This window comes from Epinephelus moara, chromosome 24 (assembly GCF_006386435.1).
Source record: "Epinephelus moara isolate mb chromosome 24, YSFRI_EMoa_1.0, whole genome shotgun sequence".
Classification (NCBI taxonomy): domain Eukaryota; kingdom Metazoa; phylum Chordata; class Actinopteri; order Perciformes; family Serranidae; genus Epinephelus; species Epinephelus moara.
Window position 1 is genome coordinate 38,600,497 of NC_065529.1, and position 14,785 is coordinate 38,615,281.

The 14,785-nt window shown below is 39.0% G+C and overlaps 1 protein-coding gene across 1 annotated transcript in view; it reads right to left on the reverse strand.

Annotated features, from left to right (window-relative positions):
- Positions 1–12,659: 12,659 nt before the first annotated feature.
- LOC126385918 (immunoglobulin-like and fibronectin type III domain-containing protein 1) overlaps positions 12,660–14,785 on the reverse strand; it is a 30,377-nt gene continuing 28,251 nt past the window's right edge. The window contains exons 24-25 of the mRNA XM_050037961.1: positions 13,033–13,359; positions 12,660–12,937 (exon numbers count right to left, since the gene is read on the reverse strand). Of these exons, the coding sequence (XP_049893918.1) occupies positions 12,933–12,937; positions 13,033–13,359 (332 nt within the window). The 3' untranslated portion in view covers positions 12,660–12,932. The remainder of the gene's footprint in view (positions 12,938–13,032; positions 13,360–14,785) is intronic.

A 14,785-nucleotide genomic window follows, 5' to 3' on the forward strand; every position in this document is an offset into this window, starting at 1 on the left:
GGTACCAGCACATCTCACGGATGCTCGATCAGATTTGGATCTGGGGAATTTGGAGGCCAGGTTGATGCCTTTTGCTTTTTGTCACATTCATTGGGCCATTCCTGAGCAGTTTCTGCAGTGTAGCATGGTGCATTTTCCTGCTTGGGGGGCCACTGCCATCTGGGAGTACTGTTGCCTAAGGGGGGGTTACTTAGCCCATAGCGGTGTTTGGGTGGGTGGAGGGCGTCAAGTGGCATCCACATGAATGCCATGACCAAAGGTCTCCCAGCAGAACATTGTATTGCATTGTAACAAAATGATCAATGTTACTCACTTCACCCACCACTGATTTTAATGTTTTGGCTGATTGGTGTAGGTGCACTTTAACTTTAGTAGCAGCTGGTTTGACCATGGAAATGTGAGTGACAGCTGGCTTTACTGCAGTCTTTTACTTGCTCAGTTGATGAAGGGGCATTATTTCAACCTGAAATGCCACATTTATTTCTTAATATCTATATAATGATTTATTAGTAAAAAAACTAATGAATTAAATCCATATTTCCTTGTCGGTCAGGTGGGACGGGGCGTCTCAAAGGCTGGGCAGGCCAATTCCCCAGTATAATGGTAGGGGAAACACTGATTCTGCATAGTGATAATCTGTCTTTTACCTTCTGTAACAGAGAGCGTTGCAGTGGCGACAGCCTGTCCATACTCGTTGGTGGCAAAGCATTTGTAGGTGTCAGCATCCTCTTGTTTTACATTGAGTATCTAATGAAGGAATATTATCACAGTTAGATTGCATTCTTAATGCTGAATATTAGTTTCTGAGCTTTTCTAATTAATTGATTACTGTGGACGTCTTTGAGAACAAATCAAAGTACTTATCTTAAGTGCACTTCATACTTTCAAACAATTGTATTGAAATACAGAACAGATTTCATATAAATCAAAAGGTGTGGGAGTACAGGAGAGTGGAATGTTTCTACGAGATGTGGAGCATTTGCTTTCGATACGTAGATGAGGTTTTCTCACCTCTAAAATGTGCTCTTTAGCTCTTGCATCACATCTGGTGATGTACTTCTTTGGGTCATCAACGTCACCTTTGTTACGCCCCCATGTTACAGTTGGTGCCGGTTCTCCACTAACCATAGCTTTGAACATTCCTTTCTTACCTGTAAAATCAAAATACAGAGAGCCATACAGCAGGGACACAGTTGTAGGTAGTGTTTGGTGGCATAAGTTCTACTATGTTGGTGTTATTTACCCTCTTGAGCCGTTGTTGCCATCGGCTTCCGTGCGAAGTCAGGTGTTGACTTTCCTAAAGGCAGCTGCTCAACATACTGAGTGATTGTAACTCCGGGAACTCTGGACTTTTTGGTGATAGCCACTGTTAAGACCAGAAAATAACAGTAAAAATCAGCTGTGTGAGGTTGTTAAAGCAAACACAGGCAAAAGGAACAGAAACACAAACTTTGTACATGTTTTGTTGAGTACATGAGCTGTATTTATCATTTTTTGTGATCAATTGTTTATTGTTTATACTGTAGGCGGGAAAAGCAGTGTTGCAATCACAAATGTGGTACAATACAAGAAAAAGAAATCTGGCATTTCTCTGCCCCTCATTTCCCTTGTTCCTTTTCCCCTGCTCCCCTCCACCCCGACCCCTAAACCCTGACAAGGAGAGACCATAGGACTGGAGCTGCAAATACTAGTCGCTTAGTTAATTAAGGCAAATACTGCCTAACAATTGTTATCGTAATTACTATCGCCATCATTACTATTAATTGCAGCCCTACAAGACAATGTACATGGACTTAGAACAAGTACAAGCCAAAAACCTGCAAAAAAAAGAATACAATTAAATTACTAAATAAATAAATAAAAGCAATATTAATAATAAAGTTGTATTTATTATTTACACTTTTAAAACATACCTACTCAAAACCATGGGGTTGAATATGGTTAAAAGTATTTTATTTTCCACCTTTACTAGTGCTTTTACTTTTGGTTGCAGCTACGCTAGAATCTCACAAGAGGTCAGTATTTACTTTCTCTTTGTCAGCCATTACAGATGCCACACCATGGCAAGACCTTTTATGTCTTGAACTGTGCTGATTAAATGTACTTTGGATTAAACAATATATCTATATTTCTCTATAGGCAGACATACATTGCAAAAATACTCAAACCCAGTCAACTTTGTGTTCTTCATTGATATATTTTAATACAAACTCCCATGAACCTTTTTTTTTATTGTCGAATAAATAAGTAAATTTTATTCATGACGAATGACATGCATGATGACAAAGTGGAGGGGCCTCAGTGTCAACAGTGTTATCACCCAAGGAGCCATTAAAGGTCCCCTCCTGTGGTGGTGGAGACAGCAAAAGAGTTGGGTGACACATTTTTAGTCAGTCTTATTCCTCTCTAGGATTTCAAAAGTAGGATGACTCAGCACACAACAGTAAGTTCGTCCAACAGCTGTTGAAATCAAAAACTCCAACCCGCCGTCTGTTACGCCTTTTTCTGCGCCAGCATCGCACCTCGTAATGACTCAGAGCTGCTTCATTCATCCTGGGGCTTGAACCTGTAGCGTGAATTTACTGCTGCATAATACAGATAGGCCAAGCGGCTAATTACCGTGAGCAGAATCAGATGAGTCCCACTATTATTGTAGTGAAATCAGGTCTTAAGCCAACTGGAGCTGTTGTAATCTTACAGTAGGATTCATTATATGATTCTAAAGTGAGCCGGGGTTAACTATAAAGATACCAAAACTTAAATCACATTCACATTTAGTTGATAAGAAACCACTGGCTACAGTTTTCAAAGGGATGCTGCAGACTCTGGTAAGTTGGAGGCCACTAGAGGACCATTTTAATGCAACTTAATACAGCATTTTATTCAGGTTTAGTTTGAAATGAGACACCTACATTTCAATTAAATAATTCTGCCCTTGTCTCACTATCTTTATCAAGTTTCTAATATAAGTCCTTCATACAACATTTAGACATTAAAAGCCTATTTTATCACTATATTTTTTAATGTTGATATTGTACCAGTTATACCCACAACTTGTTTAATTTTCTATAACAGGCAGTTAAAGGGATAGTTTGCATCTTTTGAGGTGTGGTTGTATGAGGTTCTTATGCATACTCAGTCTATGACATGCAGTAGGTGTCAGTCTGCATGCCCCCAGTTGAGAGGCACACAGAAGCCAAGCACTGATCACTGTGCAGGGATCAGCAAGAAAACATATTTTAGCCAACTGGAAAAAGTCTCATCTGAAAAAAAATGTACGCCATGTTTAGAATATATTCACAGCTCTACCTTGTGACAGGGATCTGAAGCTGTTATAGCTAGAGTTAAAGCTGGACTCAGTGGAGGAAAGTAGTAATTTAAACTGAGCACAGGAGCTGGTGATCTAACGCTGCCTCGATCATTTATTTAGTTTGTGTTACTGTGTTACTCTGTTATTTTAAAGGGTTAGTTCAGATTCACCAAAGTCACACAATAACACAAACAAACTAAATAACTGAAGCAGCAGTTCACCAGCAGGTCCTGTGTTCAGTGAGCTAAAATGACTGTTTATGTCAATGGAGTGCGGTGGCTTTGTCGAGAGCATATATGGGGAGCAGATGCCGTTAATGGCTTTTCTGTTGGAATGGGCTGTCTGTGTCAAAGTAAAGTGGTTGCTGGGGCACCAGGTGGCTTAGTGGGTAGAGCAGGGGTCCCATATACAAGGCACTGCCCTTAACGCAGCGGCTGCAGGCTTGATTCCAGCCTGCGGCCCTTAGCTGCATGTCGTCCTCTCTCTGTCCTCCATCATGCTCAGACTGTCCCATCTAATAAAGGCAAAAAGCCAAAAAATAATCTTTAAAAAAAGTGAAGTAGTGAAAAAACGTTCAGTATAGTGTCCACTTTAACTGTTATTGATATTGGTGGGACTTTTTTTAAGGTGGCAAAAATATGTTTTGCTGCTCCCACTGTCCACAGCTATATATTTCTTACACTCTGAACACACTGCCTGCGTGAGCAGCAGGACCGTGTTAACAGGTTAGAGCAGCCACAAAGCCCATGTGAGCAGCACTGCTCAGGTGTGTCTCGGCTGCTGATGAGCTGCGGAACATGTAGAGCAGTGGTTCCCAGCTGGTCCAGTCACAAGGTCCACATTTCTTCTTAGTCATTGGCTTAAAGGGATAGTGCACCCAAAAATGAAAATTCAGCCATTATCTACTCACCCATATGCCGAGGGAGGCTCAGATGAAGCTTTAGAGTTCTCACAACACTTGCGGAGATCCCAGGGGAGAGTGGGTAGCAGCACAACTATACCTAATGCAGGCTGAAGGCGCCCCAGATTAAAACGTCCAAAAAAACACATAATTGAAACCAATTGAGTTGTGCTGCTACCCACTCTCCCCTGGGATCTCTGCAAGTGATGTGAGGACTCTAAAACATCACCTGAGCCTCCCTCGGCATATGGGTGAGTAGATAATGGCTGAATTTTCATTTTTGGGTGCACTATCCCTTTAAGGTCCACACAGTTTAATCTATTCAGTGTCAAACTTGTGTTTGGCTATGTCGTTGAGCTGCCGGATATTCACTGTCCTCCAAAATAAAGTGTGTTTTTTACAAACTACAAACTTTACATTCATGAGTCACTGGGATCCACCAGTTGGGAGCCACTAATGTAGAACAGAGGAGTCTTGCCTATTTATTTTGTGTGATGCGTGCAGTTTTCAGCAAAAATAGACTGAGAGTATCGACTTTTAATTGTGAAATGTAGTGGTTACAACAGCGCGCAGCACTGCAGCAACAACGCTGTCAGTGTGAACACAGCACGTGCACAAGCCACAGTGGCGCAGCGAAGTTGCCGTCACGCTGCTCTCGTAGCCAGTGTTTTTTGAGCATTAGCTTGCGTACCATTACTCCTGCGTGTTTCTCCAAACTGGGGCATGCCGAGCAACATCTACTGTATGTAATACACTAACTGTAGATATGAACCTCATACAATCCCATTTCAAAAGATCTTAACTATGTCTTTGAGATAGGTAAACCATAGTAAACACAGGTAATGGAATTTGAAATATAATTTCTGCTGGCAAACCTGCACTCCCCCATGTCTTACCTGTACCTTACCATCTATCTGCTGTAGTTGTATAAAATAAAATGGAAACACATGTAAGAAGAATAACGCTCACAAAACATACAGATACAGGTAAAAAACAACTGATTAAATTATTTTTTTTCCCTATTCAACAGCATAACATGATTAAATTAGTTTGAGAATTTGAGAATGCAGCACTTCAGAGTGAAACCATGTCCTTGTCTCTCTGAAATAGGTCATTTGCAGTGACACACAGTAAGCTAAGAGTTGACTTATTATGTCCCTGCACCCATTGTGAGTTACTTTTAGGTTACCCATTCTTCATCACTTTTCCACAGCAGCCCTTTTCCAGTTAGAGGGCACGTATTGAATATTCATCAAACTGTATGTGTCATCTCTCCAGGGATTGGTTTACGCTCTTACAGTATATCATCTGAATGCAGGCAGGATTCTTGCTCCTCAAGCATTGATTCACACATAATCCAAGTCTGGTAGGACAGCAGTCAGTCGTTTGCCTCTGCATACCAATCACTCCTGGAGGAAACTGTTAGATTTGGACACCAGCAGACTTCGGGACACCTTCAGTAAAATTTTGCTGGCTGTATAAAGCTGATATCCTTTTCATAAACCACTCTGAGCCTCCAACACTAGGCTTCTAGAGTGACTCTGAATGGTCTGACACTCTGGGATAGTGTTTCTTGCAGGTATAAAATGAAATTGGTGCACTTCTTGTCCTTCATAAATCCATGAAAGACTCTCCATTTCAAGTACTGAAGAAGTGGCATTTCTGACGTCAAATTAAGTTCAAATGCAAGTGTACAGTATATCTCCACCAGGTGGGCACATGGCCGCCCGAGCTGATCGCTGCTACAGTTCTTGTTATTCCTGCAAATGTGCCATAGCGCCTTTCAGAGGCGTTCCAGAAAAATCATCTCATCTACTGTCGCTCAAATCATGACTCATGTAGCAATCACAATATCCATCAAAAAAATACGAATGATGATATGAAAAATTCATATCGTGATACTCGCGATTTTTGACTTGTTGACATATTGACGTCATACTGTTACCCATGGAAACAACAAGTATCCTGAATGTTTTATGAACAGACTAGGACTTCTCAGACTCTTCTATCGAGTTACAGCTCAGAGGAAACTCATTCAGGGGCTCCTCTGGCAGCAGCACAGTGTCTCTCCCTCTCCTATCTCGCCGTGCGCACACGGGAGTAGCTGTCGTGTAGTGATGTTGTCATAAACCTACGTGCGGCTCGCGGCTCGACAAAAAACCACATATATGTGAATGTGTGATAGTTATGGTATCATAACAGCCTGTCACAGGTTACAGCGTGATGATTCGAGGAGAAATGGCAGAGCATAAAGGTCCAGGTGGAAAAAAAACAACTCAATCATTTAGGATTTTACTAAAAGAAGGAATTCACCTGTTGGTTTATATATATAGATCCCAGGGGACATTTTTTGTATTTGGGAGCTGTTTAAATGTGTAATTTGTGGTGGATTTTATTTTGTTGAACTATTAATATTGTATACAGAATCTGAATCTCACTCTGAGTTACTGTTGTTGTTTACAAACTAAAGAAATGAGAGATTGTTTTTGTTGAGTTTTTACTGAATATTTGAAGGCAAACCATTAGGTTGACTTGCAAAACTATCACTTATTTTGTAGCAATTCTATGCTCTTGATTGATTATACTTTTTTTTTTTTTTTTTTTACTAATTTGTCATATCTCCAAAATTATCATTATCGCAAAATTACCCTGAAATATTTTGATATTATTTTGGGGCTATATCTTATGGCCCTATCCAATTTTGTGCCAAAATGTGGCCTACAATAGACGGTTAGTCTTGCTGTTTAAAGCTGAGCCACTTTCCTGAAAACTTGTGGCCTCTATCGGCCAGCTAAGAGGAGTGAGGAGTCAGAGGTCAGTGACAGTATAAAACAGTCAAAAAGACAGGTTTCTAACAATTGTGAATCACATCAAGCACAAGAGGTGCTTGAGCACACAGTCATTCATATGCATGCAAAATATGAGGCTGATTGGCCCGGAAGTATTTGAGATTAGCTGTTGACAAACGCCCACACAACCGAACACATGGTCCCCTCCAGGCTTGCATATATGCCTGGTGGAGATAATTACTTTATTTGTTCTCTCTTCCTCCTCTGCCTTTACTTTACACCCACTTTCACAAGTACTTTTTATGAGTGGATATACATTTTGAGGAAGAAGAACTTCTTCTGTTTAGCTAGATAAAAAGTATAACCTCTGTGTTACTTGACTTGATACCCACAAGTTTGTTGTTAAGGCTTGTACTAAATTTGTGTAAATTCTTAGTTAATAATACAAAATGGTAGTCCTTGCCCTCAACACAAACTTATACTAAAAAGTTTCTCACATTTAATTAAACTTACCTGAGGCTTTTGGGTCGTGGTTTGTTTTTGAACTCATTGTAGCGTTGGTGATTGTTTGTCAGCTCGAAGTGTTGATCGCTTTGTGGCTGTAACAAAAAGAAAAGCTCACAGTTGTATGTAGCTAAGTCAGTATGCGTTTTTGGTATTCAGAATCAAAAATCCATTTTCATTGTTTACAGTTTTCACAAGGCTGACATTGAATAGTAATGGGAAAAAGTTGTTCTGTGACTCAGCCAAACTCTGTGTGATAGACTCTGTTCAAGACAAGTCATTCTTTGAATTATCAGTTTTCCAGATTTGTGGGTTCAACACTCTAGAGTACAGAAAGTATAATGTAAAATTGTCAATTAAATACTGTCAAATGTTAGGTCCTTCACTTTTTGTAACTAACCTTCAGATATTCTGTTGTCCTATGTGGTCAGCTACATCGCTGATTATGACTAATGATTATGACATTTTTTAAAATCAAACCAAAACACACAGAGGGCAGTAAAGGAAAATTAACTAGGCTTGTTTGTGGTTCTTTCTGGGATATAATAGATATTCCTATGACAATACACTTAGTTTATGTTGCACTTTTCTAGAAGTAATAGTGCTTTACAGTAAAAACAAAATGCAGAAGCTGAAAATTTGACAAAGATAATGAGATAATATAGAAAAAGCATTAATATTTATAATGCATAATAATTAAAACAGTATGCTAATAAAAAAATAATAAGAAAATATGTTTCAAATATATGCTATAGAGCTGCAACTAAGGATTATTTTCTCAGAAATAGCTGAAATAGAAAATAGCATCACAATATTCCAAAACCCACAGATATTAATTTTACAGTTACAGGAGACTGAAAGAAGCAGCAATTATTCATTTTAGTAGCTGAAACTGATGGATTTTATGCATTTTTTGCTTAAAAAATGACTTAAATGATTAATCGATTATGAAAATACTTGCCAATAAATGTTTCATCAACTGACTAATTATTTAACAACAAATCATTGCAGCTCTAAATAGTATACCGTAAAACTTTAAATAATAGCCCGGGTTATTATTTGCTTAAATCACTGAAATCAATGGGCCTATATTTGGGACAGGCGTCTGTATCGGAGAGGTGTTTAATTCCTTCCACACAAAACTACTGCCCAGCAAAGATTGGGAAATACAATTAAACTGTTTATTTAAACCAGTATGAATATTACTTTTTTAGAAATTAGGCTTCAGATAATATACCAAATATGAATCATTTATTAGATCTAGCTCCGACAGACAGCGCATCAGAGAGAGAGAGAGTTATGACACTTGAAGATTACTTTACATTATTAGATTTTCATGAAAAACACTTTGGATTCTTTTGATCTGAGGATCCTTGCAGACTAAAAAAATATGAGTAACTTACAGGGTAATCAAGGACTGGACACATTATTTGAGGAAGCCAACACCTGGTTTTATACAGCCGAAAAACTTCTATTAAAAAACATGAACTGCTTGACAACCAGACCAGGCCTCTAATTGAGACAGTCAGCCACACTAGGCTAGTAATAGGGACTGGTGTTTAATTGGGACTAGGTTTTTTTAAAATAATTTGGAGCTCCCGTCATGGTCACAAGTACACTCAGTCAGTGACTCAACTTGACCACTCTGTAACTGCTGGGGTCATGAGAATGGGAGACTCCAAAATGGGGTCATGGGCCAGAAAAGGTTACGAGTCCCTGCCTTGGAGCTTCTCCTCATGTGTCATCTATGCTACCGTATGACATCAGTCTGTCAAAGTGGGGATGCCATGACTCCTGCGTGACTCGTGCAGACACTTGGAGACATGCTTGGACACAGTAAATGGGGAATGTGAAATCCCACCTACTGGCTGACTCTGCCCAACTGCCTGTGGAGTCAAGTGGCTGTGCCAGCAATTTAACTGCTCAGGATCCAAACATAGACAGGGGCAGAATGTCTGCGATCAAACTGTGAAGCCAAAGCACATATCTGTAAATCTCTTTCATACCACCAACTATTAAAAATGATGTTATTCACAGCGAGGTGCCTAGTTGTTAACTACTAGCAAAAGACTGAAAGTAAACCTTAAACTTAAACTGCGCTTGTCCTGAGCAGTCATGTGGATTTGTTTTATGTTTGAAGGTGAAAAAGCACCAAGTGTGTACTTGATTTAGTCATTTGAAAAACAAAGCCTCTACAGAGAGTTAAGATGAGGTACAGAATTTATTTATATCAGGTACTCATCTTATAGGGAGCAGACAAAAGAAGACTCCCACCTACTTTGACTGTTGCCCAGTAGACCTTCAGGTCAAGCACCAGTGGGTGACAATGACCAAGAAACTGTTATTGAAGGGTAGTTTAAATCTTAAAGTTAGGTGAGTAATTCTTTTAGTATCTTTAATGCTGGGAGCCTTTTAATTAGAACTAAATGAACCTAATATCAAGATAATGGCCATAAGGCTTTTTAAATGGCTCTTTAATTTTAAGGACCATAAGAGGAATAATGAAAAAATGTGAAAAAGAATAGCTGACCTTGAACATCTACAAGCCAGCAAAAAAATAAGTTATAGTAAGGCTTTGATGTGTCACACATCCTGTAGTGCAAAGCGATCACAGTCTCCTGCTCAATCCTTTGTTAGTCATGGGAAGCCAGTTGGGAAGGTCACATTCGTGACTGAAATATGGCACCCAGTTGAGCTCTTTAACGTCAACGTTACAGGATGATCTCAAGAGGTTCGTTCTTTTTTTCCCCCTCCTTTTACAGGGTATGAAAATTCTTGAGACGTCACTACATTAATTCTTGAAATGTGGAAAAAAAAGAGCAAAATTTCAGGGCTCACTTTTGTGGATCCTGTGTCTGTGGCAGCACATACATTACAGTATATTATGGCATTGTTTGTTGTTGCGGCCCAGGTTAAAGAGGCTATGCTAACATACCAGCCACTAACATTTTAAACAGGTATATACAATAGCACAATGACTGCAGGTCTTTAAATGTTAAAGTAAAAGCAAGGACATAGGTTTTAATTCAACATTTGGGGGGTCAGATATAAAATGAGGGTTGGGGGTCCTCTGCCAGACAAATTTAAGCATTAAACACTCAATTTCCTGCAGTTTTTACGCACCAATTTATGCCTTTTTTGCTTTAATTTTGACAAAATAAGACATTTACACAATAAATTAAACTCTTAAGCCTCAGCAAATTCATATGTTCTACATATTGAGGGGGACATGTCCCCTGTGTTCCCCCGAAATCTGCACCTGTGATAAAAAGTATTCAAAACCGGTCAACAGGTCTTTTTGTTGTTGTCAGGATTAGTGCATTTCTGCAGCAACAGATTTGAAAACTTAGACAGCTTCTGACCTCTATAAATATACATAAACTATAAACTATACATATCCTTCTACTTGTCTTTATGAAACGATGTATGAAAAATATCATTTCAAACCTACCTCATCAGCTGAAGAATAGACTGCAGCTAGTCTGTACCGTTGTATTAGCCTCTCTCAACAAATGATTCCTGTCTGTTGTCCATATTTGATAATCACACAGTTGCCCTGACTTGTACCTCTTGCTGATTTAAGCCATCACATTTCTTTCATGGCATATAAAATGTTGCTTTTGGGCAGTATATTCATTCAGTGGAAATTACTGATGCAGGAAATTTGCTAAATTTGTTAATAAAAAAATAAATCGGACTTACTTTCAGTTCTTCGTCGTCTACATTCAGCTGTCCGTCTTCAGCCTAAACTCTTCTCACTGACCAATATTTCAAAGGTGACACCCCTTTTTGTCTGGTGATAAAAGATTGGAGCCCACAGAAACCCATACATGGGTGAAATGTAGTTACTGAAAACCCATGTTACAGCAGTGGTAAAGGGTGGAGGTTCCTCTTACCGATCCCTATGAAAGCGATCACTTTGCAGTTCGCTCTGGAAATACATTATGACTGTTCATTCAATCTGGTATTGGACGTATCCAGTCAACAGTTTTCCACCATTACTGTTGACAATATAAAAACAACAGGTGCATTATATACTAATATCAAGATTCACATTCTGGCAGATTTGAACCCAAATGAATTAGTGATGGATTTTACTGGACTTCATATTTATCATCGAGGCGTTTTGATTTATGGATCCACAATAGCCATGTAAGAGTCAAAGCATCAACCCCAAAGCTGTAGACTGGCAGCTTCACAAGGTCTGTAGTAACAGGATCGCTGCACTGTGGACTTTATTGGCCAATAAACATTAACACGAGACATTTTATTTGGTAAAATAATCTCCGGTTGATACGGATAAATCAGCCATTCCAATTAGCCTCCATAAGTATAAACGGAGATTCTCACAGCATGCTGGTAGTGTTTGGTGAGTCACACCGGACCTGTGGTAGCATTATAAAAAGATGGTTGCTCATGGCGTGGCGGTGTGATGGACTTGCTGCACTGAGCAGGTTTTTGACTTCACATCATCAGAAGACAAACAAGCTTGAGTTATCCAGACAGTTTGAATAGTCACCCCGACCTCATAAAAGAGACATAACGGCAAGAAAAGCCTGATGACACGCGTGGAGAATAAACACAAATATCACCTCTGACCTGACAGAGGGAATAAGGTAAGCACTCTAACAAATAAAAAAGGCATCTTTGCTGTATATGTTTACTCAAAAGGTTATATCCAGCAGCAAACCTGTGTTTTACAGATGTCACATTACGTCCAGTATGGACTTGATTTGTGTTTGCCTTGTCAGAATGTATGTATGAGTGTTTCTTTCAAATACGTATACAAGCAGTTGAACATAGTTGTCTCCCTGAAAGCTTTTCCTTCAATGGTTATTTGACTGTAGATATAAAAAGGTCTAATTTAAGGTTTGCAGCTGAGGATCTTGTATAGACAATTTAATAGAGAAGTCAGGTGGAGATATATATATATATATACGTGTGGAAATGCAATAAAAATGTGCACTCAGTTCATAAGGATGTAATGTGGTACTGTGATGTGCATGATATCGTGGGTTCAGATATAGGAGCCATATGCTGCTGCAAACATCTTTCTTTAATGACAGCCACTGAGTTTGTTTCTCATTATTCATTATTTAAAACAACACCAAAAAGGACGCCACACACACAGTCAGTTTGTTAATTTATTGCAATTGCTACAAGAGAACATTTTGACAGATGTCTTTGTACTATGGCTTTTCACTTCACTCATGCTAAGTAGCTATTATTTCTGATGACAGCATAACAATTGTAAAACAGTCCCATTTCAAATAAATAAATTAGTATTTAGACCATTTTAGACATTTTTACCAGCACTTAACAATATCACACACTTTCAATGCAGTCTGCAGTAAATCAAAACATCCCACTTTCTTATTTTCCAGAATATCTCAGTACGAGGAACGCGTCCAAAAGCCTCCATGCCCTTTTATTCTGTGGACAAAAAACAGAGAGAAACACTCATAATCATAAGGATTAATCAAAGCAGGTAGCTCAGAAACGACTCCAACTCTAAAGTTAAACCTCACCTTTAACAGCAAGTTTAGTCGAACACTCTGCCTTTCCAAGAGGGTTGACTGCAACAACCTTGTATTCACCGCTGTCTTTCGATTGCACTCGAAGAATGTACAGGGAGCACACACCAAATGAGTTGGTGATGTAGTAGTCGCTGTCTGAGTTGATGCAGACGTCGTTGAGGTACCAGGATATGTTGGGCGCAGGGCATCCTCGTACAGCGCATGTCATGTAGAGTTGGTAGCCTTTGGGTGGTGTGTGGATTTTCAGAGGGACCAGGATGGATGGAGGCCTCTCAAAGCAGACCTCTCTTGAAACAAGTCCTTTTGTAGTTATTGGAACTTTATGGAGGAAAGTCAAAGAGGAGAAGGATTGAAATTATCATTAAGGTCAGGTGAGTATCATATTGACACAAAACCAGACATATTTCAGACATTGTTACCCAGGTCTTAAAATATAGGTCCTGTGCAATGAACTAATCCGAGATTTCAAATAATCATTCTTTTGAGCCTACAGTCATGCTCACGACTCTGGGAGGTTATATTTAGGCTTACAGTATATCAACATAGCAATACACTCAAGGTCGCTATGCTAACAAGCCTATGTTTAGTAGGTATAATGTTTACCATGATTACCATCTTGGCATGCTAACTAGGGCTGGGGATCACCAGAGGCTCCATATGATATGATATTATCACAATACTTCAGTCACAATACAATATTATTGTGACTTTGAAGGTATTGCGATATGCTAAGTATTGTGATAAAATAAATTGCAATATATTGCCTTTTATTACCTGTTACCTGTTACTTTCATTGCAAATAATGCCCCCAAAGACAAAAACACTTAACAATATCGGTTATATCTTACAAGATAAAGTTTTCAGTCTGTTCATCTCACTCCAGTTGTAGTGGCACCATGTGACGATACGATATTGCCACACAAAAATATTGCGATACTACGCTGTATCAGAGGGATGTCATATGCTGTAATGCCCTCTGAGGCAAATTGTGATTTATGATATTGGGCTTTATAAATAGAATTGAATTGAATTATCAATTTTCCCCCCACCCCTAATGCTAACATTTGCTAATTAGCTCTAAATGCTAAGTACAGCTGACTGAGGCTGAAGGCAATGTCATTAGTTTTAAGTATTTGGTCATAATCACTATTAAACAAATAGAAATTTTGGCCTGATGGATGGTGCTAGATTAAAAATCAGGGTATGACCTTAAAATCAGGGTATGATCTTAAAAATCAAGGTATGACCTTAAAATCAGGGTATAATCTTAAAAATCAGGGTATGACCTTAAAATCAGGGTATGATCTTAAAATCAGTCATAGGATACATTGTCCAGGGACCTTTAATGTCTGTACCAAATTTTGCATTAATCTATGCAGTACATGAGATATTTCACTGGATAATTGAAAACCTTGACTTTAGAAGTAATTGGATTCACTGTGAATCCAGTGACCATGAATATCCGTACAAAATGCAGGGAGAATCCATCCAATGTTTCGCAATGATATTTCAGTCTGGACCAAAGTGGTGTGCCCACCAAAGGATGGATGGATGAACTGACATTGCTATTCCTAGAGCCCTATAGCCTTACTGCCATAGTGTGGCTAAAAAGAGTGTTCAGGGCATGTACATAACATATTCACATCTTTTTGGACTGTTGCAACCACTCTGTAACCACAACTGAATTTCTTTAAGAAGTAGTGCACGTTAATACTATACTGGGGCTTTTTGGGAGCATATTACA